Here is a 24,376-nt window from a genome sequence, read left to right as displayed (position 1 = left end):
TGATTTGTATGTCTAATATCAAGAGTTGAGTGAGTTGTAGAAAACAGTATAGCTGTTCCTCAAAGAATTAAAACACTGAACTAATTACCATATGATCTAGCAGTTAAAAGCAAGAACTCAAATATCTGTACACCGCTATTCAAGGTTCATGGTAGCATTATTTATAATAACCAAAAGGTGAAAACAAACTCAAGTGTCAATGGATGAATAGATAAAGAGAATTTTGTATATACACACAATGGGATATTATTCAGGCTTAATAAAGAATGAGTTCTTGACACATATGCAGAGTACATCGTGCAAAATGCTGGACTGGATGAATCACACGCTGGAATCAAGACTGCCAGGAGCAATATCAACAACCTCAGATATGCAGATGACACCACCCTTATGGCACAAAGCAAAGAGGAACTAAAGAGCCTCTTGCTTGATGAGGGTGAAAGAGGAGAGTGAAAAAGCTAGTTTAAAACTCAACATTCAAAAAACTAAGATCATAGTCAATATCTTGTAATAAGTTACAATGTAAAACAATAATATTTATGTGTAAATGTATACACATGTATATATGCTGTGCACCTGAAACATTCTAAGTCAACTATACTTCGATAAAATATATATATTAAAAAACAAAACAAAATTAAGATCATGGTATCTGGTCCCATCACTTCACAGAAAACAGAAGGGGGAAAGTAGAAAAAGTAACAGATTTTATTTTCTTGGGCTCAAAAATCATGGTGGACAGTTACTGCAGCCATGAAATTAAGACACTTGCTCCTCAGAAAGAAAGCTATGACAAACCTAGACAGTGTATTAAAAAGCAGAGACATCACTTTGCCAACAACGGTCCATATAGTCAAAGCTTTGGTTTTTCCAATAGTGCAGTGTAGTGTTAAGTCACTCAGTCATGTCCGACTCTTTGTGATCCCACGGATTACAGCCCGCCAGGCTCCTCTGTCCAGGAGATTTTCCAAGCAAGAATACTGGAGTGGATTGCCATTCCCTTCTCCAGAGGATCTTCCGGATCCAGGGATTGAATCCGGGTCTCCTGCGTTGCAGGCAGATTCTTTACCGTTTGAGCTACAGGGAAGACATATAGCTGTAGTTTTTCCAGTAGTCATGTACATATCAGAGAGTTGGACCATAAAGAAGGTTGAGCACCGAAGAATTGATGCTTTTGAATTGTGGTGCTGGTGAAGACTCTTGAGAGTCCCGTGGACAACAAGAAGATCAATCCAATCAGTCCTAAAGGAAATCAATCCTGAATATTCATTGGAAGGACTGAATCTGAAGCCGAGGCTCCAATAGTCTGGCCACCTGATGTGAAGAACTGACTCACTGGAAAAGACTCTGATGCTGGGAAAGACTGAGGGCAAGAGAAGAAGTAGCCACAGAGGATGAGATGGTTGGATGGCATCACCAACTCAATGAATATGAGTCTGAACAAACTCCGCGGGGATAGTGAGGGACAGGGAAGCCTGATGTGCTGCAGTTCATGAGGTTGCAAAGACGCAAACATGACTTAGCAAGTGAACAACAACAATACGGATGAACCTTGAAGACATCGTAAGTAAAGAAGTCAGGCAAAAAAGGACAATATTACATGATTCCACTTACTGTCAGGTGCTTCAGTTTAGTTAGTTCAGTTCAGTCGCTCAGTCATGTCCCGACTCTTTGTGACCCCATGAACTGCAGCACACCAGGCCTCCCTGTCCATCACCAACTCCTGGAGTCCACTCAAACACATACCCATTGAGTCAGTGATGCAAACCAACCATCTCATCCTCTGTCATCCCCTTCTCCTCCCACCTTCAATCTTTCCCAGCATCAGGGTCTTTTCAAATGAATCAGTTCTTCGTATCAGGTGGCCAAACTATTGGAGTTTCAGCTTCAACATCAGTCCTTTCAATGGATATTCAGGGCTGATTTCCTTTAAGATGGATTGGTTGGATCTCCTTGCAGTCGAAGGGACTTTCAAGAGTCTTCTCCACCACCACATTTCAAAAGCATCAATTCTTCAACGCTTAGCTTTCTTTATAGTCCAACTCTCACATCCAGACATGACTACTGGAAAAACCATAGCTTTGACTAGATGGACCTTTGTTGGCAAAGTAATGCCTCTGCTTTTTAATATGCTCTAGGTTGGTCATAACTTTTCTTCCAAGGAGCAAGCGTCTTTGAATTTCATGGCTGTAGTCACCATCTACAGTGATTTTTGAGGTGCTTAGAATAGTCAAATTTATAGAAATATGAAGAATGGTGATTAGAGATGGGATGAGGAATTAATAAAGAATTATTGCTTAGTAAGTACAGAGTTCCAATGTGAGATGTTGAAAAAGAGCTAGGATGAATAGCAGTGATGCTGCAGAACAATGTGAATGTATTCAGTGCCACTTTAAAAAGGCTAAATGGTAGAATTTATGTTGTTCATATTTTATCATAATAAAAAAATGAAAAAAAACTTTAAAGTTCTGGAAACAGGTGGTGGTGAAGACTGTACAACAATGTAAAGGTACAGATGACATTTGAACATGAGCTGAATGGCACAGGTCCATGTATATGCAGATTTTTTTCAATAAATACTATGTACATCATTGAACTATACATTTAAAAACAGTTAAAATGGCAAATTTTATGTTATGTGTGTTTTCCAACAACTGTTTTTTAAAAGTTTGGTGAAGTCTTTGAGTAGTTAGTTTCAGTCTTAATTAATCATTTTTAGAGCAGGTCAGAATACAGTTACTGAAAAGTTTCTGAATACTTTGTAAGCAACTACAGCTAACCAGCCTCCTAAATCAAGCACTGCCTACCAAAAGAATTGCTGCCCTTCAACTGAGTGGCCCTGACTAAGCTGGACAACCATACAGAATGCTATATATTGCTACTGCAGCAGTCAGGGATGGGTTCTTAAAATGCAGCACTTGTATTTTGTTACAGGCAAGCATGAGCATGTTATAAACAGAATATACTTTAGATTCATTTTCCCCAAAGCTAAGGACTGCACTTTCACCTTCAACCACATCCCCTCTTTCTTTGACTTGGGCCTTGTTTCCCTGATTATCATCTTTGGCCCTACTCCCTACATCTTTAATCCTCTCCCTGCATCCTTCATCTCATTCTAAAATCAGATTAAGTCCTCTCATCCTAATAAAATCTTTCCTCAACTCTGATGCCTCTAAACTAGATTCCCAACTTCTCCCCTCCTCTTGGTTGCCAAATAACCTAAAATAGATTCTACTGGTACTGTTCCTAGTCCTCTATCCCTCTTCATTCCTTGATCCCTCAGGAATTGGCTTCTGCCCTGCCACTAAGTTAAATTACACTCCTGAAAGTTAACCATGACTTCCATCTAATAATCTCTTCATACTACCCAATCTAAAGGGAAAAAAGACAAACACTGATAAAAAGTCATCAATCACTTTCTTCTAAAAACTCTTCTCTCCCTTGCCTGGAACACCATATTCTCCAAATTCTTCTCTGACTCTCTGGCTTCCCTTTCACCTCCCTCCTCCCAACCCCCAAACAGGGGTACTGTTATTCCGTCCTTCATCATTTTTCCTTTCTCTCCTAAGAACTTTTCAGAAGCTTTCTTTTTGAAATTTTGCAAAGTCATTTTATAAATGCAGAATACCATCAGCACAAAGGATACTAGAAGGAGTCAGGTAGTTGAAGAACAATTATACTTATGCCAAAAGCTAATTAGCTGGCAAAAGAGGAATGCTTCTCTACTGCACATGCATATCTCAGTGTTCAAGGTTAAGAAAATCACATTTGTATTTTTTGGCAGGTAAAATACATTTTAAATGAAAAAAACATTTGGAATGTTTTCTTTTTTAAATGTCTGTACCGCTAGAAGGAAGTATCTAACAATCTGGTCATTATCAATTGCCTGTTTTCTGATATGGTTAATTATTTAGGCTTGATGCAATCATTCAGCTGGTTAAGCCTGCTTACCTGATACAGAGTTAAGGACAGGATGTATAAATGGCAATGTAATATAAATATCAGTTTCTTAAAGCTCAAAAATAACAATTTCCTCTAGAAGAAAGTTTAAAACTTTTATACAGAAATAAAAAATGAAATCCATAGAGAACCAATGTTATACCTTACTTTAAAAGTTGTTAGACTATTTATAGTCTTTAAAAGTATAATTTATGATAACTAATGGATAATTTATTAATATTGATTATTAATATTAGATAATTTATTAGTATTAAATATTAAAGCCAAGACATTTTTGCACACTTTGGGACTGCTAACTAGCCATGAATCCTTTTTTCATTATAGTTAGTTGATTAACAATGATGTGTCAGTTACAGATGTATGGCTAAGTGACTCAGTTATGTCCACAGCATTAATACTAGAGTGGGCTGCCAAGACCTTCTCCAGGGGATCTTCCCAACCCAGGGACTGAACCCATGTATCTTACATCTCCCACATTGGCAGGTGGGTTCATTACCACTAATACCACCTGGGAAGTCCCTTAAAAGTATAATTTATGATAATGGATAATAATTTATTAGTAGCAAATATTAAAACTAAGACATTTTTGCACACTTTAGGACTGTTGAGTAGCAATGAATCCATTTTTAAATTTATTTATTTTTTATTGAATGAAAGATTCTTTGAATTCTATAGTGCTTTACAATTTTCACAAGTTTCATAAAAAAGGAAAACAACTCATTTTAAAGCTTTTTATCATAAAAGTAGAATATCTAAGATTATTTCATGTAAGCAATTTTCTAAACATTTTAAAGCTCAAAACACTTAAGAATATGGGGACACTCCCAAGATATAGTGCTAAACGAAAAATAAAAATTATAAAACAACACAATCTCATGATTCCAATTTTGGTTAAAAAACAGTATGCTTCTCACGGGCATGATCTACATGCAAAGTAAACAAGAATACCATACATCAAAATGTTAACTGTGAATCTCTAGGCAGAACAAGTGATTTTTCTTTTCTTCTTTACATTTTGCTTTCCTTCTTTACTTCTTCCTTCCTTTCTACAGTAAACATGCATTACATTTATAGCTGGGCTTCCTGGAAGAAAAAACTCTACACTCTATTCAATCTTGTGCCTTACACTTCGGCAGAGCAGAAAAACAGGCCAGCTCCCAAAGTTGTACCAAATGGCTTTAAAGCACTCTCAGCGTTCTCACGCACCTAATCTATCAACAAATTCTGTTAATCCACTTTTAAAAACATACCAGAAACCAACGATTTCTCACTTTCTTTGCTGCTTTTGACTTCCATGGTGGCTCACACAGTAAAAGCGTCTGCTTACAGTGTGGAAGAAACCGGGTTTGATCCCTGGGACGGGAAGATCCCCTGGAGAAGGAAATGGCAGCCCACTCCAGTAATCTTGCCTGGAGAATCCCACGGACGGAGGAGCCTGAGAGGCTACAGTCCATGGGGTCGCAAGAGTGGACTGACTGACTTCATTTTTCACTGCTTTTACCGCCCTAATGCAATCATCTCTTGTGTGGGTCATTCAAGTCTCCTAGTTTCTGTGATTCTACCCTTGTAACTCCTCAGGCTATTCTCATGCCACCCTCTTCTCAGAAATCCTCATCTCATTCAGAATAAGTCTAAGTATTTACTGAAACCTTCAAGTCTCTGTGATCTGTACCTGGCGTTACCAGGCACATTCCCACTTCAGGACTAGTGAACCTGAAGTTGGCTGCCTTTATGTGGTATACTTTGTACACAGATATCCATTTTCTTAAAAGTTTTCATTCAAGTCATCTCTTCAGTGAGGCCTTCACTAGCAATCCAGTACTATACATCAACCACTCTAGCCCACCACTGAAATTTCCCTTCTCACTTACCTGCTTTATTTTTCCTACTGTAGGACTTATTACTAACATTACTTTTGTTGTTGTGTTTAGTAACTCGGTTGTGTCTGACTCTCTTGTGACCCCATGGACAGAAGCCTGCCAGGCTTCCCTGTTCATGGGATTTCCCAGGCCAGGATACTGGAGTGGGTCGCCATTTCCTTCTCCAGACGATCTTCCCGACCCAGGGATCGAACCCAGGTCTCCCACATCTCTTGCACTGCCAGGCCGATTCTTCACCACTGAGCCACCAGAGAAATCCTAAGGTGTTGCATTTACTTCTCTTCTTCATTATCTCTCCCCCTCACTCAAATATAAGCTTAATAAAGAGACATTTTCAACTTTTTTTTTATTGTTGCATCCTCTGAACTAGAACAGTCCCTAGCCATAGTAAGTGTTCAGTAAATAACTGCTGAATGAATAAACACACTCCTGTGTAAAGGCAAAGCTTTTGGGTCACAGTAATAGCTGACTCACCTAAAGTCATGAAATGACTGCAACTCATTTATTCATATTCCGAAAATCAGTATCTAAAATGACTTCACAGAGGACTAAGAGCTGAAGAACAGCTTCAGTAAACAATAATGCAGTCTTACTTTCTTAAGTCTAAAAGGGAACTTGTAGGATCTTTTCAAAATTCAGCAATAAAATTATGACGTGATTTGTTATATCAAAGGTTCTCTGGGAGATCACATTGCTGTTATTGTTGATACTAAAAAGTAAGCAATATTGGCTAAAACGACACAGTTCCTCTTCTAAGTTTTCCACTAGAATATTCAATTCCACTTTAGGAGGCTGGCTATAAAAACATTCCTTATATATAAACAAAAAACAAGCTGAATATCATACTTCTATGCACCTGAGTATCTGTTATCTAAAAGATCTTGAGATATTTTATAAACATCAATCAATGCTGTGCAAGGAAAGCTAAGGCAGAATAGGCAATTAGATACTGTGAAAAACTGGAGGCAATCAGAAGAAATACAGTCCATGGCGGCAGTGACACAGCTAAGCAGGAGGTATGGATAATCTGGGTAAGTGCCATGGAAAAATAAATATCATGATTGGACTTGAGGCAAATGGAAACAGTTCAAATTGGCTTCGTACAGTACTCTGCGGAACATATGATGTCCATATGTCCATTACCAACAAACTGAAACATGGAAAATAACAAAAGCCAATGCTGTGATGGCTATAAGAACACACCCAGTGCCAGTCCCTACCACACCACAGCAGCGTAACTGACTACAGCTGCCAGGTAAGCTGGCGAAGAAGTCAGAAGCAATAAGAAAAGAAAAGGGGAAAGACCTACTATAAACTGTTCTCTTCACATACAGAAGAAAAAGCCACATCTACACTAGAAAGTAAAATGTGACCACAGGCAAGGCTGAAAATGAAGCACAATTTTTCTTTTCCTCAGAGTCCCCAAAAGTATGAAATACTTTAGAATTAAAAAGGTCAGCATTTTGCCCACAACTACCAATGATTGAAGATTAAAAGACCTAAATAAGAATGGGATAGTATGGAATAACATCCAAGAAAAAAAAACAACAACAACTGCAAATATGAGTTTTCAAATTCAGAACACATAATAGTGAGCTAAAGCGAACTGAACAAAAGAGGTGCTAGGAATCCATTTTGTTGTATGTCAGTGCTAACAAGGCTACCAAATTTTCTTTCCATCCTCTACACCCCAAAGTGATTCATCTTCAAGACAAAAATTATAGTTGATACCAAATAAGTTCTGCTTACTCAAATGTCATGTAGACCAATATATACAGCAAAGCCAGAACTATTAAAAAAAAATTATAAAAAGTAAACTAACATCTTAGAGCCTATCTGGTGGTCCTGACCGTTCAACCAATCAAAACCAGATATCCCCAGCCAGGTGAAATGCATAAAAATAACCTCAGCCCTAATTCAGAAATACATTGGTTGTCACTCACTGAAACTATACAGTAATAAGATCCAGCAGTTAAAAATACATAACTATTTTATAGTAAATATCAGTGTCATTCCTGTTTCAACCTGACTTCCCATTCTACCCTCAAAGCCCCCAAACTTGAAACCAAGTACCATTTGTTGAGTAGCTGGAGTGTGGTTAAGGAAAGGAAGCTATGCTTGTTTGTAAGGAATCTGCCATTTCCTCCCTGCCAAAACACTTGTTTAAAAAGTCATGTAATATTTCTATTAAATTGTAAATGCAGCCGACAAGGAAATGGCCTACTGGCAGTGTACTGCCTTTGTGGCAGAGCCAACGGGCCTACAGCAAAATAGTGCACATGATAATTTCAGCATGCATTCCCAAGTAACAAAATTGTGCTTTACATAAATACCACAGAACCTGAGCAAGATCCAGAAAAAGCAATGAAAATTTGCCCAAGCTTTCATGCTTGCCTGTATCAATTGTATGTCATAACTAAAGCAAAATAGAAAAGCATCTACATATGTCCAAGAAGCTTGTGAAGTTAGATCATATAACCCTGGGAAAACTATTGCAACTTAAATCTGTGTATTTCTTGTTAACCACTGTAACAACTCACTAATAAAAATTAAGAAAAACTGTGGGTATCAAATGAACCAAAATGTACTAACTGCATACAAGTCCTTAAAGACTATAATGCAACTTATTAACAGGAACATATGTTCGGCATAAGCCACAATTGTTATGTTAAATTACTCCTTCCTTTGATATCACTCATTTGATTACAGAATTTAAGAGATTCACAAACCTTCCAATTAAAACGGTGACCTTCAGTTTATAAGTCACTTACTGCAATGCTTATAAAGTCACCTCCGATCATTTATCCCTTACCTTTCATTACATAGCACAACTACATGTAATTATGCTATTTAAACGATCCCAGATGTAATGAAGATGATTCTATTTATGTAAATGTTCTACTGAAAACTAAGTTAACATAATCAAACAAATAATCTGTATTTAATATACTCTTCTAGGACAGCTGAAAATTCTACTCTGCAAGAATTTAGCTAAAATAGTTTTTAAGTCAGGTATGTTTTATCTGTCTCCATTTTTTAAAATATGTCTGATTCAGCCATGATTTCAAACATCAATATGCTACAGACAGCATTTCCTCCAAAAACATTATGAATTTCTAAGTGCAACAGACATGAAAGTAGAGTCAACAACTGCCCACAGATACCTCCCAGTATCCTAACACACAAACACCTGGGCATTTACAGATATTTACAGACGCCTCCCAGTATCCTAGCACACAACACCTGAATATTTATGTCTTCTAAAACAAACGCTAACCTAAACAGTTAGGTTAACAAAACTTACTATGATCAATATAGTAAGTCTATACAATTGATTTTAAGACCTTCAAGAGGGCTGATGACTGAACCCCCATGAATCCCCATTAGCAAACCAAAGCTACTGTCCAGAGGCCAACACTAAGTCTTTCTGATCTCCTTCAACATATTAACAGGATCTAAAGTAGCAAATATATATATATATATATATATATATATATATATGAATTAAAGCAATTTAAAATTGAAACTTTAAATTAACTGCACTTAGTAAAAGTTCAAAAGTCAAGAGCAACAATATGGCTTTCAAGTTATGCTTAATTAGTATTTACTTTCATTTTTCATTTATTTCCCTGACTCTTATTCTAACCTACAGGTACAACATTATCATTATAAGAAAGAACCTCAGCTTGCTAGATTTCAATATCAACACCACGAAGTATCTTTGAGATAGGAAAGGGAATTGAGCACATATTCACCAAAAACATTTATTGGATGCTCTTATGTAAGTCACTCTGATTTTCAATTAGACACACAAAGACGAAATACACTTGCATTTAAAACTTAGATCTAGTAGAAGAAATAAGACAACAGCATAAATATTACTGCAATATTGATACATGGGAAGTTTAAAAGAATCGTAAGAAAGATAAGAGAAGAAGTGATACGAGCACACAGAGGGGAAAAAAAAGATTTTTTTTTTAAATTAGTGGAACTTCAGACAATAATTAGACATTCATAAAACTAAACTTTCCAGAAGTTCAAGAGTTTTGGGGGATTGGGGTGAAATCACAAATGCCCTATGCATATATAGTTACTGGTTCCAAATTAAAACACAGAACAGTGATATGCTGTAATAAAGTAAATAATGAACAAAACCACATCCTAAACACACAATATAATAAGAAACTCTGTTGAGGGTCTCCAATACTATTATTGAGAGCCACAGTTTTCAATCTTTGGGAACCAAGAAACTCATATTTTCATTGATGAAAACTGAACTCTCTCACCAAAAAATGGACATTTGCCCAAAAACCAATATTTAAATGCAATTCTGGAGGTCCGTTGACTCTCTGAATTCGCTGCTCCAGAAAAAACTCATTCTACTCTCTTGTGAATCACAGTTTCCATTACTGAGTATATAGTGAAAATGAAGTAGAAAACATCTGTATATCACAGTATGACCTGAGGTTAGAAAAAAGAGTCCACATGTCTCTCTGTCCTCATGGGCTCATTATTTCCATATTGTTTCCAGTAGAGGCTGCAGAAGTCATCTCAGCAGCCATAAGCAAGGGCTTAAAAGCTTTCAACAACCTCCCCCAGCTGGCAATAAACTCCCCTGGGCACTGTATAAGCTCCCAATACCTCGAACTCTACTCAATAAGCCAAGACAACAGTAAATATTATCAAACAGGGTACCCTCCATAAGAACTTGAACTAATTTACAATTTCAATTTGAGACTTGAAAACTTAATAAAGCTACCTAATATTTCTAAAGTATTTAATATTATATATATATTGCTCATTTATAATGTCTTCTATGATCTTCATAACAATTTAGTGAAATGGACAATTAGTTGCTATTCAATTGCTCAGTCGTGTCCAACTCTTTGTGACCCCATGAACTGCAGCATACCAGGATTCTCTGTCCTCCACCATCTCCTGGAGCTTGCTTAAACTCACATCCATCAAGTCAATGATGCCATCCAACCATCTCATCCTCTGTTGTCCCCTTCTCCTCCTGCCTTCAATGTTTCCCAGCATCAGGGTCTTTTCTAATGAGTCAGCTCTTTGCATCAGGTGACCAAAGTACTGGAGCTTCAGCTTCAGCACAATCCTTCCAATGGATATTCAGGTCTGATTTCCTTTAGGATTGATTAGTTTGATCTCTTTGCAGTCCAAGGGACTCTAAAGAGTCTTCTCCAACACCACCCCCTCAGTTCAGTTCAGTCGCTCAGTCATGTCCGACTATTTGTGACCCCATGGACTGCAGCACTCCAGGTCTCCCTGTCCATCACCAACTCCAGGAACTTGCTCAAACTCATGTCCATCAAGTGGGTGATGCTATCCAACCACCTCATCCTCTGTCATCCCCTTTTTCTCCTGCCTTCAATCTTCCCCGGCATCAGGGTCTTTTCAAATGAGTCAGTTCTTCACATCAGGTGACCGAAGTACTGGAGTTTCAGCTTCAGCATCAGCCCTTCCAATGAATATTCAAGACTGATTCCTTTAGGATCGACTGGTTGGATCTCCTTGCAGTCCAAGGGACTCTCAAGAGTCTTCTCCAGCACCACAGTTCAAAAGCATCAATTCTTCGGTGCTCAGCTTTCCTTATAGTCCAACTCTCACATCCATACATGACTACTGGAAAAATCATAGCTTTGACTAGACGGACCTTTGTCAGCAAAGTAATGTCTCTGTTTTCTAATATGCTGTCTAGGTTTGTCATAGCATTCCTTCCAAGGAGCAAGAGTCTTTTAATTTCATGGCTGCGGTCACCATCTGCAGTGATTTTGGAGCACACAAAAATACAGTCTGCCACTGTTTCCACTGTTTTTCCATCTATTTGCCATGAAGTGATGGGACCAGATGCCATGATCTTAAGTTTTCTGAATGTTGAGTTTTAAGCCAACTTTTTCACTCTCCTTTTTCACATTCATCAAGAGGTTCTTTAGTTCTTCTTTGCTTTCTGCTGTAAGGGTCGTGTCATTTGCGTATCTGAGGTTATTGATATTTCTCCCAGCAGTCTTGATTCCAGCTTGTGCTTCATCCAGTCTGGCATTTCACGTGATATACTCTGCATATAAGTTAAATTAGCAGGGTGACAACACACAGCCTTGATATACTCCAATATAACTAATTTTCAGATAACAGAATTGATTTAGGACTCATACACCAGGTCACCACTCTCATGTGGCAACAATGAAAGCATCGTGGCACTGGAAGAAATCAGATTTCCAAAGGTTGGTACAGTGGTTCTTGCCCTTAAAATTCAAGTTACAGACCAATGCTGGGTCATAAAATCAGCTGAATGGACTTGAACCACCTTTTTTTTTTTAATGAAAAGATGAAGTACAACAGATGATAATACTGTGATAGAATAGAAATTAGAGTCGATCACAAAAAGTAATTCACAATATAAAATTTATTTCACATAGGACCCATTATAGACATACATAGATAAGTACTGTTTATGTTGTGAACATGTGACGTGCTCAGACCCTTCAGTTGTGTCTGACTCTTTGCAGCCCCACGGTCTGTAACCCACCAGGCTTCTCTGTCCATAGGATTATCTCAGCAAGAATATTGGGTAAGTTGCTATTTTCTCAGCCATCTTCCAGACCCAGAGATCAAACCTGTGGCTCCTGCATTGGCAGGCAGAATTCTTTACCACTAAGCTAACCTGTGGGAGAAGGCAATGGCACCCCGCTCCAGTACTCTTGCCTGGAAAATTTCATGGATGGAGAAGCCTGGTGGACTGCAGCCCATGGGGTAGCTGAGAGTCAGACACGACTGAGCGACTTCACTTTCACTTTTCACTTTCATGCATTGGAGAAGGAAATGGCAACCCACTCCAGTGTTCTTGCCTGGAGAATCCCAGGGATGGGGGAGCCTGGTGGGCTGCCATCTATGGGGTCGCACAGAGTCGGACACGACTGAAGTGACTTAGCAGCAGCAGCAGCAGCAAGCTACCTGGGAAACTATTTATATATATTTTGTTTCAATTGTGTGCACACACATGCATGCCCACATGTGCATAATATGTCACAATGTGAAATATATTTCTTACTAAGGATCACAGTAAAAAAAGTATGAAATATAAATCATCTTTCAATCATTAATAAATCAACTTATATTGTCTCCTGTAAATGCTCCCACACAAATACAGAGAAATATTGCCTTTGCTAGCTTCCCACATTAAAATCTTTAAAAGATAGGTTCTAGTGTAATTCTTTAAGTAAAACTTAATGGAAATATGTCTCCAATATTACTATTCCTATTCACATAATTAGTATGTCAGTGAGAAAGTGATGATTGCTTCCTCAGTAGTTACCAAACTAATCATATTTACAGAGGACTTGGCAACATCAACAGTAAGGTTTGAATATAAATTAACAGTGGGAATTTGTCTTCCCCATGAAACCCTCAGGGGTGACCTCAGCAGACTCAACCAAGAGAAATTGAGATCTGTTTATTCTGTTTTCCCTGCTTATTCATCTCTTCAAGAATAATAACTCCTACTGGACAGAAATATGTTGAAACTGTCAATGTAATAAAACTTAATCCTCGAGTTTGCGGCTGGAACGCCTTGTACTCCCACATGTATTAGGACCACAGGGCAGAACGACTCTAACTCTCAAACAGAGTGAAAAACCACATGTCCTCGAAGTTGTACTGAAATTCTCCAATGATCCAATTTGGCCCCTCCTCCGGATCCTTAGCTATTTCTGATCTGAAAGTATAGTTAAGAGAATCAAGGTATCACTTAAAATAATCAGGCAGAAAGACATAGGGAATAGATAGGGGGAAGAAATGGAGTATGAACAGAAAGAAAAGTGAAGGTTCGAAAGGGACTGTGTGAGCATTCATGTACGTACACTGTTAGGAAATAGGGAACAGTCAGAGGAAGTCAAGACAGCACTGGGGAGAAATGGAAAAAAAGGAAGATGAGGATAAGTTCAAAGGAGAAAAACAAGCACTGTAATGCCAAAATAATAAAAATCATATGGGCATATGATCCTTTATGATTTGTAATATACACATAAATGAATAAAAGTTGTTACAGTGTATGGTCTTACATTCTAAACAACTGAATATATATGTACTTCCTCCCCATACACACACACAGAAGGCAAAATAATTCTAACATCAGAATGCAAGTTATCACTGGAGTGGAAGTTCCAAGAGAACAGGACACACACCTGCACTGCTTACCACTACATCCTCAAAGTCTGACTGGGACATGATGAATGAGCCCTGAATATATGCAGAAGGAAATAAAGAAAAGAGAACAGAAGTAAAAGAATATAAGAAGAAAATTCCAGGGTCCTTGTCTTCAAAAAATCAAACATCCATACTTAGGGGACACTCAGTTTCTCTGACACAAAATAACCAATGTAGGACACCAGATATATTCTCCAACTGGTCCAAAGGTTGACTTCCTGCCTCCACATGAGAACAGGCATCTATTTTAACATCAACACTAAATCAAAAATATGTTAATATTAATGATTAAATTTTGTATTACTGCTAAAATGGATATGTCCATGATAAAAAATAAACACAATTATATGGCAAATAAGTTTCAACAGCATTATTCTCATCACTAAAGGAATCAATAAAAATTATTTTTAAAAAATAATATCCCCAAAATGTAAACTCCAATTTACAACTATTAAATGTTTATACAAAATCCCTAGAACACATCTATTACACAAAGCAAAGTAATACAACAATTAAATACAAATAAGCAATCCTCTACTTGTAGAATAGCAAATCTGAGATACATTTTGACTCAAAGACCTCCCAAGGGAAGGACTGGGAGGATTCTACCCAAAAGAATTATAAAGGGACTTAGACTGAGTATTAGAATTGGATACAAAAAGTGATGGGAGACAGCTGGAAGAACAATAAACAGGCAGTAAAAAGTCAAAGGGCTAGGAGACTTCAGCCAGCAAATAGAAAACGGCAGACCAAACTAGAGAAAAGCTGATTAAAATGAGACCAGAAACTCAACAACACAGAAAACAACCCAATTTTAAAATGGCAAATAACCTGAATAGCTGTTTCTCCAAAGAAGATAAACAAATGAACAAAAAGTACATGAAATGATACTCAACATCACTAGTTATCAGGGAAATGTAAATCAAAACCATGAAGTAACACTTCACTCTCATTAGGATGGCTATTATCAAAAAGACAGAAAACAAGCGTTGGCAAGAATGTGGAGAAACTGGAATCCTTGTGTATTGCTGGTGGGAATGTAAAATAGCACAATGCTATGAAAAACAGTAGAGAGGTTCCTCAAAAACTTAAACATAAAATTACCATATGACGCAACAGTCTAGTTCTGGGTATATAGCCACAGAGTGAAGAGCAGGCTCCCGCCGGGAATAAATGCACATTCATCTTCACAGAAGCAAGAGTCTCAGCAATCAAAGGGTGGAAACAACTCAAGTGTCCAACATGGATGAATGGTTAAACAAAATGTGGCATTTATACAATGGAATATGATTCAGCCTTAAAAAAGAATTTGGATACATGCTACAACAATGGATGAACCTTGAAAACATTATATTAAGTGAAAGGAGCTGGACACAAAAGGACAAATATTGTATGATTTAACTTCTGTGAGATACTTAAAATAGTCCAATTCATAGAAACAGAGAGAATTATGGTCATAAGGTGTTAGGGGGAGGAGATAATGAGTTACTTTTTAATGTGTATAGAGTTTTAGTTTCGGATGATAAAAATTTCTGTAGTAGACAGTGTGATGTGAATGTACTTTAAGGTCACTGAATTGTATACTGAAAATGGTTAAAATGATACCATTTTTATGAATACTTTACCACAATTTTTAAAATTTGAGAAAAGACAAGGAAAATAGATCCTGAAATTAATCATTACTGATCTTAAAATACATATAATCTGAAAAAAGGGAACAGACTGTAGAAGATACAGTGAATTGAAGAGTGGCCCCCAAAAGATACATTTATATCCTAATATTCAGAACTTCTAAACAGGATCTCTTTTGGAAAAAAAATCCTTGCAGTTGGAGATTGTTCCCGACTGCTGGAGTGGGCCCTAAATCCAATGACATCTGTCCTTTAAAGAAAAAGGCAGAGGAAAATCTGAAATAGACAGAAGAGGAAAACGCAGACACTCACAAAGGAGAGAGTAATGTAAAAGGTGCAGGCAGGGACTCAAGAGATGTAGCTGCAACCCAAGGAGTGCCAAGGACTGCTGGCAGCCGCCACCCCGAAGCTGAAAAGGCAGAAACGGAGTCTCCTTTAGAGCTTCTGGAAGGAGTGCAGCCCTGTCAACACCTTCATTTCAATTGCTGGTCTCCAGAATTGTAAGAGAATAAAGTTCTATAGTTTTAAGCCACCAAATTTGTGGTAGTATGTTAGGACGGCCCTAAGAAATTACCACAGGGGGTAAAAAAGATAAAATGAAAACTAAGAAAGTAGATTTGTTGAGCACAGAACGTGTCATTCAAGCCAAAATCTAACTATGTAAAAGCGAGAGGAAAAGGGAATCCTGAGCTTTGTCACCGAGTTGTAATTTCTGGCCACACGATGTCAGAGGGCGAAGTCCCATGCGCACACACTGAGATGGGCCAGGTGCCGACCCCGGCACACACAGCAGGAACTGGGGAATGGAAGATGTGCAGGCGTGCCAGGGGCAGGGACTACTCAACTGGCACCTCTAACCAAGCCCAGTCGTCCAGAATTTCTCAACTTGGTTCCATTATTAATTGGGCAGGAAGGAAGGAGGTCATGGATTCTTGTTTTGTTTTTTTAATTTAAAAATGACTGGCTCAGTTTTCAATTCTTAATAAACATTTTTGAAATTTTTTTAAAAAAAGAAATCATGTTGGATTAGGAGTATACTTGGTTGTGACACAGTGCCATGTAATTTGCAATGAGAGAAGCTACTCTGTGCTTTATTTTTCAAATCCTTGGCTATCTGCTAGAGAGACAACCTCATGGTCAAACTGAATATGTGGAACTATTTGGTTGGAAAAAATAAGATTTATACTGGAGGAAGCAGAACAGTAATACTCTTAAGTTCTGGGTTAAATCCCAGCTCTGACACTTAGCTAGCTGTCTTGGATACTTTGGTTAACCTCACTAACTTAAACTCAAATATATCTAGCTAAGGATCAACCCAAAAACTTTCTAGCTGAAAGTACCAAAGATATCTAATAATCAGAAAAGAAATGAGAATTTTATTGTTCATTTTATGTTGACCTTGTTATAGTTCATGTCAATATTTTCAAAGAATTCATGCTATTTTCTGTTTCACTTTAGCAAGAGGCATTTATATGTACAAGGAAGATAACACATATCATATACAATTATATTCCTCAAAGAGTTCTCAAGTGGCAGGCAGATTTTTAAATATTTCAGTATAGTACACTATTATCTACACTACTGAAATTCAATTTATAATAGCACTATAGTATCAGATAGAATTTAAATTTATTCTTCTTTTTCAAATACTCTAAAATACTGCATTCTTTTTCCTCCCATCTGTTTACTTCATACATTTCTCCATCTACCCTAAAACCATCTTCTTTTCTTTACACACACACACACACTCTCTCTCTCTCTCTCTCTCTCTCTCTCTCCCCCTCCCCCACCTTCTTTCTGCCTTCATGCCTATATCCTTTCTTCTTGAGTTGAATACAGCCACTAGAGGGCAACAAGTTTACAAAGATAAATGTATTTATCTATAATGAATTGAGATTCACATACTAATAAATTTAAAAACTGTATCATCACAAACCCTAAAGCAGTGGCAATTAGACTTGAATATGCAATCTATACATTTCAGACTCAAAAATTTATCATGGAAAAGGAGTTCATAAAACCATAAAATAATATTCAAAAAAGAATTCCATTTTCTCACTGAACACTAAAAATAAAAGCTTAATTCACTTATAGATACATAGCAATATTAGAAATTGGGATTCTTTTTTAATATTAGCTGGACTAGAGAAACAAAAACAAAAAGGTACAATATGCAGGGTATGTAGAAGAGAATGGATTTCTTCCAAGCCTCCACTGTTATATTCAGAATACGAGGAACTGAATAATGCAGTGGATTTACCAGCCCTTTCTTCTATTTATTTCATAGGGAACCCTATATGCAAAACAGAAAAAGAGACACAGATGTACAGAACAGACTTTGGGACTCTATGGGAGAAGGTGAGGATGGGATGTTCTGAGAGAATAGCATTGAAACAAGTATACCATCAAGGGTGAAACACATCACCAGCCCAGGCTGGATGCATGAGACAAGTGCTTGGGGCTGGTGCACTGGGAAGACCCAGAGGGATGGGATGGGGAGGGAGGTGGGAGGGGGGATCAGGATGGGGAACACATGTAAATCCATGGCTGATTCATGTCAATGTATGGCAAAAACCACTACAATATTGTAAAGTAATTAGCCTCCAACTAATAAAAATAAATGGAAAAAATAAATAAATCAATCAATCGTAGGAAAATGCAGCAGGTGTACTTTGGGGGAAAGAACAGCCACTGCAGAGAGAAATACAGGCGTTACTTCTCTCCCTCCCAACTAAGGATGTGACGGTGGAAAGAGCTGAACAGTCGCTAAGCCCTGACAGATAATTTTACTAATTTTTGCACAGAATCCAAATTCAAATGATCTTTTTACTCCATGTTTATTTACACTCACACTACAAAACTGCAGTGCTTTTAACATTGACATTTTCCATCATTTTCTTACCCTCATCGGATGTATATCAGCATAAGGAGGTTTTCCTTCAGCCATTTCTATAGAAGTAATGCCAAGGGACCAGATGTCAGCCACGCAGTTATAGCCTATTTCCTGAATGACCTCAGGAGCCATCCAAAACGGAGTTCCTATCACAGTATTGCGTTTTGCCATTGTATCCTGCAAGAACATTACAGAGATATAACTACAAAAACACTAAGAAAATGTATTTGCCAATGTATTCCTTAAACTACATATTTGAAACCCTCAAATACTACAGGTTATATCTGAAATTGACTATTTTCCTAAAATTTCAATCAGTTGTGACATGACATATTTAGGAATTTAGAATTCTGAAATAACCAAGAGTCCATAAGTAACTTAACTCCACTACCTTCATTAAAGATAGCACTATAACAATAAAACCTACAGAAATGGGAAAATGCAGCTTTCCTTTCCAAATATTTAAGCATTTTTATGGCAATATATATTTTTTCATATTCATCTAATGTCTCTTAAATGGTAAATAAAAATAATTAAATAATACCTAAATAATGGCTTCTTCTCCCTGACAGTAATGAATTTATGCATTTCTTTTCATAACCCTCAAAAGATATTATCAATGTTTAATCACACTCGAACCCGGACAATACAAACCAACAGTGCTTCCAAAAGTATTACACTTACCGTTAACTGACCGGCAACTCCAAAATCCGCCAATTTTGCATGTCCTTCTGTATTGAGGAGAATATTTCCAGCTTTTATATCTCTGTGTATTTTTCTCATAAAGTGTAAGTATTCTAGTCCTTTCAAAGTAGATTTGAGAATGGTTGCAATCTCATCTTCTGTTAACTGGAAAGAAATATTTTAAAAACTCAACTGAAATGCTGATACAACTAAACTCTTACAAGAGAGCATTGTTAACAAGCACTTCTTTCTAAAGATCATTAAACTTTTAGGAAAAGGCTAAAAGGTAAAGTACCAAGAACCTCTTCTGATGAAAGAAAATGTCATCATTCAATTTCTCCTTTCTTTAAAATTGTCCATGTCATTCCTAAAGCACGTTAACATATCCCAAGAATCACCATGACCCTAAGAAATCACTCTTCCCTATGCCATCTAACACTGAGGTGGCAATATGACAGCTATCTGTCCTGAAAAAGTAAATCCAGAGACACCCTTCCCTGTGGTCCCTCCAACTACTGATGAAAGTGAAAACCAACAGTGTCACACAAAGGAGAGGAAATGAGGAAGTGTGGACTGCCAAGAGCCTCCTGTGTGAAGCATTTACACCAATACCACTCCTCCTCCTTCCAGTGAGGTCATTCTTAATCTACAGGTCCTAGATTTCTAACTCTAATAATGAAAACTCAGAATGAAAATGTCAGAGAAAGACTAAGAAAACAGAAACACAAAAACAGACCATCAGGGAAGGAAAAAGGAGGAGGGAGGTGTGAACGTAAAGACTTTTAGTACTGATAGCACCAGAGCCAGTGCTATCTGTACCAGGAATTGTGCTTACAGTTTCACATGCATTATCTCATTTATCTTTGTAATAACCCTATACAACAGACTATCACTATTTGACAAAAGTAAAATATGGGTACTCAAACAAACATGTACATGAGTGTTCACAGTAGTACTATTCACAACGGCCAAAAGGCTACAACAACCCAAATGTCTATCACAGAGGAATGGATAGACAAATTATGGTATACGCAAACAATGCAATATTATTTGGTCATGAAAAGGAATAAAGTGTGGACATGTGCTGCAATGTGGATGGACCTCAAAAACATTATGCTAAGTGAAAGAAGTCGGACACAACAGAAAGCACGTATCGTATGATTCCACTTATATGAAATACTAAGAATAGGAAAATCCACAGAAAAAGAAAGCAGACTGGTGACTGCCAGGGACAAGAGGGGTAGAAATTACATAACATTGTAAATGCACTAATGACAAGGAACTTTTCACATTAAAATGGTAAATCTTATATGAATTTTACTTCAATTAAAAAAAAAAATCCTTTATTGTGTCAAAATTTCTAAACAAATTGCCAGGTAGTTTACATTTGCATAAAACACCAACATATACTGTCATAAAATTACTGCACAGACCATGTAAAGCTTTGCAGGCCATGGATAAGGAGTCTGGATTATTTGAAAATTCTAGTACTTTCAGGAACTGATTCTGTACCTCAGACCAGATGGACTGACTTCATGGTCCACAGAGAGCAAGCACTATATTCTGAAGCTGCCCTATTCAACACAGTAGCTCCCCAGCATTTGAAACATAGCTAACCCAACTGAGACATGCTATACATATAAAATATACCAAAGTTAAAGGCCTAGTACCAAAAAGGAAATGTAAGGTATCTCATCAATAACTTACATACTGCTTACACAGTTAAATGACATTTATATACTAATTACATTATATTTAAAATGTGGTAATTAATTAATATAATATAAAATTAGTATCAGTGAAAAAAACATTTGTCACTCAGTTAGGTCCAACTCTTTGTGACTCCATGGACTGTAACATGCCAGGCTCCTCTGTCCATGGAATTCTCCAGACAAGAATACAGGAGTGGGCAGCCAATCCCTTCTGCAGGGGATCTTCCCAACCCGGGGATTGAACCTTCATCTCCTGTATTGCAGGCTGATTCTTTTCTGTCTGAGCCACCAGGGAGGCCCCGCCTATATTTAATACATTAAAATTAATCTCACCTGCCACTTCTTCTTTTTGAATGTGGGTGCTAGAAAGCTCAGAATGACATACGTAGCCCAAGCTATGTTTCTACTGAGCGGTACTGCACTGAGAGTCCAGAAGAGCAGAGACCTCTGTCTGGGTCACTGATGTGTCGGCATCAGTGCGTACACTGGTGGAGCCACACCTGGCATACAATTAGCAATCGATAAATAATGAATGAATGGGTACGGACCTGTAGTTACTAAAGGAGAAGAGAAATTCACATCTGATGGTCCCAGTCCTTTGAAATTGGTGCTCTGCAGCCCTGGTGGGTGAGTAAGAGGCAGGGGTGCATAGAGGGCCACCACACCACTGCAGAGGTATGCAAAGTGGTGGCCTGGGTTCTCTCCCCTCCCCCGATTCCACGTCCCTACTATAAAGATTAAAGAGCTCAGGGTGTTACAAAAGCAGTACCAGTCCTAAACACGGTCTCATGTTTAGTCACGTCAATGCTGACCTTTTCAGTTACCTAGACTTCGATTTTCATCCTCCTAGCATTCCACTATTTCCAACCAATAATTCAACTAATCCTTCATTAATTTCTTGGCTTGTTGTCTCTGCTCCTATACCCTGTATTTCAGAGCCATGCTAGAGAAAGTTCAAAATTAAATGGACCTACTTTACTTAGGCCTCAGGATGAATCTGATTTCAGTGCATTTGCCACTGGACAAATCCACAGAAAGACTAAAAGACGACTTGCCAGAGACAGTAAGCTGATTCATGAACTGTCTGGTTTTGCTAAAAGACTTTCAAGGTTCATTCCAACTCTATGATTCTATAACATTATATTTTAAGATCTTCATTGTCTTAACAAAAGACTAATTTGGGCATCCATTTTTATTTTTCACTAATTTGGGCATTCACACTAATTTGGGCATCTGTTCTTTCAACAAGTATCTACTTCACTGGCTCTCTTGTGTAAGTCCTGCAAAAGGGACTGGGTATACACTAGTGAAGAAGCTGACAGTACTAGTTTTTATGAAGTTTACAAGAATATCTGAGGCCACAGCCAGTATTTGGCCCTGAATTAATAAAGGTGAAGAGGACAGATCTGAAGCAAACATGAAGTGTCTGAAGTCTCTTTCCCATTATGCTTTTCTCTATTCAGTAATAAATCCCTCCCTCTACTTTAGGGGTTCATTTCATATCTTCCCTCTAAAAAAAAACAAAAAAGATGCAATAGCCAATCATTCTAATAGTACATGGATATGTCTTAAATTAAAATTATTTGTGTACAGTATTATTCTAACAATCCCTTTGAATATTAGGGCTCAAATGTGGTATCTGCACTTTGAGACTTTTAACTTCAATTATAAAATGAAAGGTTTCTATCCCTCGATAAAATCATTTTAACAATTAACAAGTAAACATTTTCTAGAACACAGAGACATAATGTTGACTGAAATTTTTTTTATTAATTTACAGTTATAGAATCTTTTATATGAGTTTCACACAAACATGAATGCATGAATTAGCCTCAATATAAGCACAGAGTAGCAAGGCTTGTTCCAAAGATGAGATTCAAAGTATGTATTCAACAAAGAGTAAAGGCAGCCAAATTTCAGCCTTAAGTACAAAAATTTCAGGTAAATCTTGACAAATTTAGAAGAATAAATGTTTATCTGGTCTCTTTTAAATATCAAGGGTAGCAAATACACTTTGGAAAAGAATAATATCTATTTCAACATTTAAACCACTTGACATATATTTTGGGTCTTTAATGGAGAATAGGAAAGAAAGGAGACTAGGCCTTCCCAGATGTAGGCCTTGATCTAGATGTTTATTTCACATCCTTTGGACACATACTATTTAGAGGGAAGGGGTAAGGGAATTCATTGACAGTCATTTTCCTAAACAGAGTTTTGTTTTTAAACAATCTTTAAACATAAATTTCACTTACATACAAACAAAATCAGCTACCAAAGGTGACTAGGTTTCTATTTGGCAACAGAGAAAAACCAAAAACTTTAAGTAATATCTTTTTTATTTCTATAAATAAGACTTTTCATCAGTTCAGATAAATTTCAAAATCATAAGCTTTATATTGAAAATATATAGAAAGAAAAGAAAAAAACAAAAGAGAGAAGATCTGCTTTTATACAGAAAGTAAGGTAGGATTTAAGTTCTAAGATGGAAAACACTCAAACCACAACTAACACTTCTTTTAGTAGTATCTGTCAAGAATCCTTTCCAATGGAAAATTTTATTGACAGTACTTCATTTGTGGATTTAATTAGGTTATCATCAATTCAATACAGATTTAATTTTATTTCTGTCACTACACAAATGGAGCAATGTCATCTTAAAATCATTTGAATCATATTTAGACTCTAGTTTAAAAAAAAAAAAAGAAAAAGGAGGGCAGGAAAGAGATAATAAACCATGAATGAAACACTCAGTAATCAGAGCTGGAAATAAGACTTTATAGCTGAGCTAATACATTAAAAGACGGAAGTCTACATCTGGTTTCAATACTGGTATGAATTCACTGGCAAGTTAAAAAAGAATCCCATTGTACAAAAACAAAAAGATGGTTTTGATAGGCTCTAAGTCCCCTGGTTACTTTTGTTTCTAGAGTCGTATGATTAGTATAATAATATGATACATTTAATATGTCACCATGTATATGGTTTTGATAAAAATGCACCCACCAACGTGTCTCAAGGGCACATGCACAAGCTGTTTTAAAATACTCATAGTGCCTTAATGTTTTTACACTAATAAAAACAAATTCAAGGGAGGTTTTGAAAATTCATACAAAATTAAGAATTTTATTTTTCTAAAAATGAAACTGACACTCTTAACTAAATTCTATCTTTTTGATATAATTATCTGTGCATATAAAATAATATGTTGGGGCTTCTGGTTCAAGATGGTGGAGTAGAAAGACAGGCGCTCATCTCCTCCAGCAAGAACATCAAAATCACCACTAGCTGTTGAACAAGGATCGACAGGAGGACACTGGAACCCACCAAGAAAAGAAACCCCATGTCCAAAGACAAAGCAGCAGCCAGTGAGACGGTAGGAGGGGTACCATCACA

At 37.1% G+C, this 24,376-nt stretch overlaps 1 protein-coding gene across 1 annotated transcript in view; it reads right to left on the bottom strand.

Moving 5' to 3' along the window:
* Positions 1-24,376, bottom strand: part of STK3 (serine/threonine kinase 3) — a 293,448-nt gene that overhangs the window by 184,243 nt on the left and 84,829 nt on the right. The window contains exons 5-6 of the mRNA XM_061123688.1: positions 19,269-19,433; positions 18,594-18,761 (exon numbers count right to left, since the gene is read on the bottom strand). Of these exons, the coding sequence (XP_060979671.1) occupies positions 18,594-18,761; positions 19,269-19,433 (333 nt within the window). The remainder of the gene's footprint in view (positions 1-18,593; positions 18,762-19,268; positions 19,434-24,376) is intronic.

This window comes from Dama dama, chromosome 21 (genome assembly GCF_033118175.1).
Source record: "Dama dama isolate Ldn47 chromosome 21, ASM3311817v1, whole genome shotgun sequence".
Classification (NCBI taxonomy): Eukaryota; Metazoa; Chordata; class Mammalia; order Artiodactyla; family Cervidae; genus Dama; species Dama dama.
The sequence above is the reverse complement of the archived record's forward strand: the minus strand, read 5'-3'. Positions and strand labels throughout refer to the sequence as shown.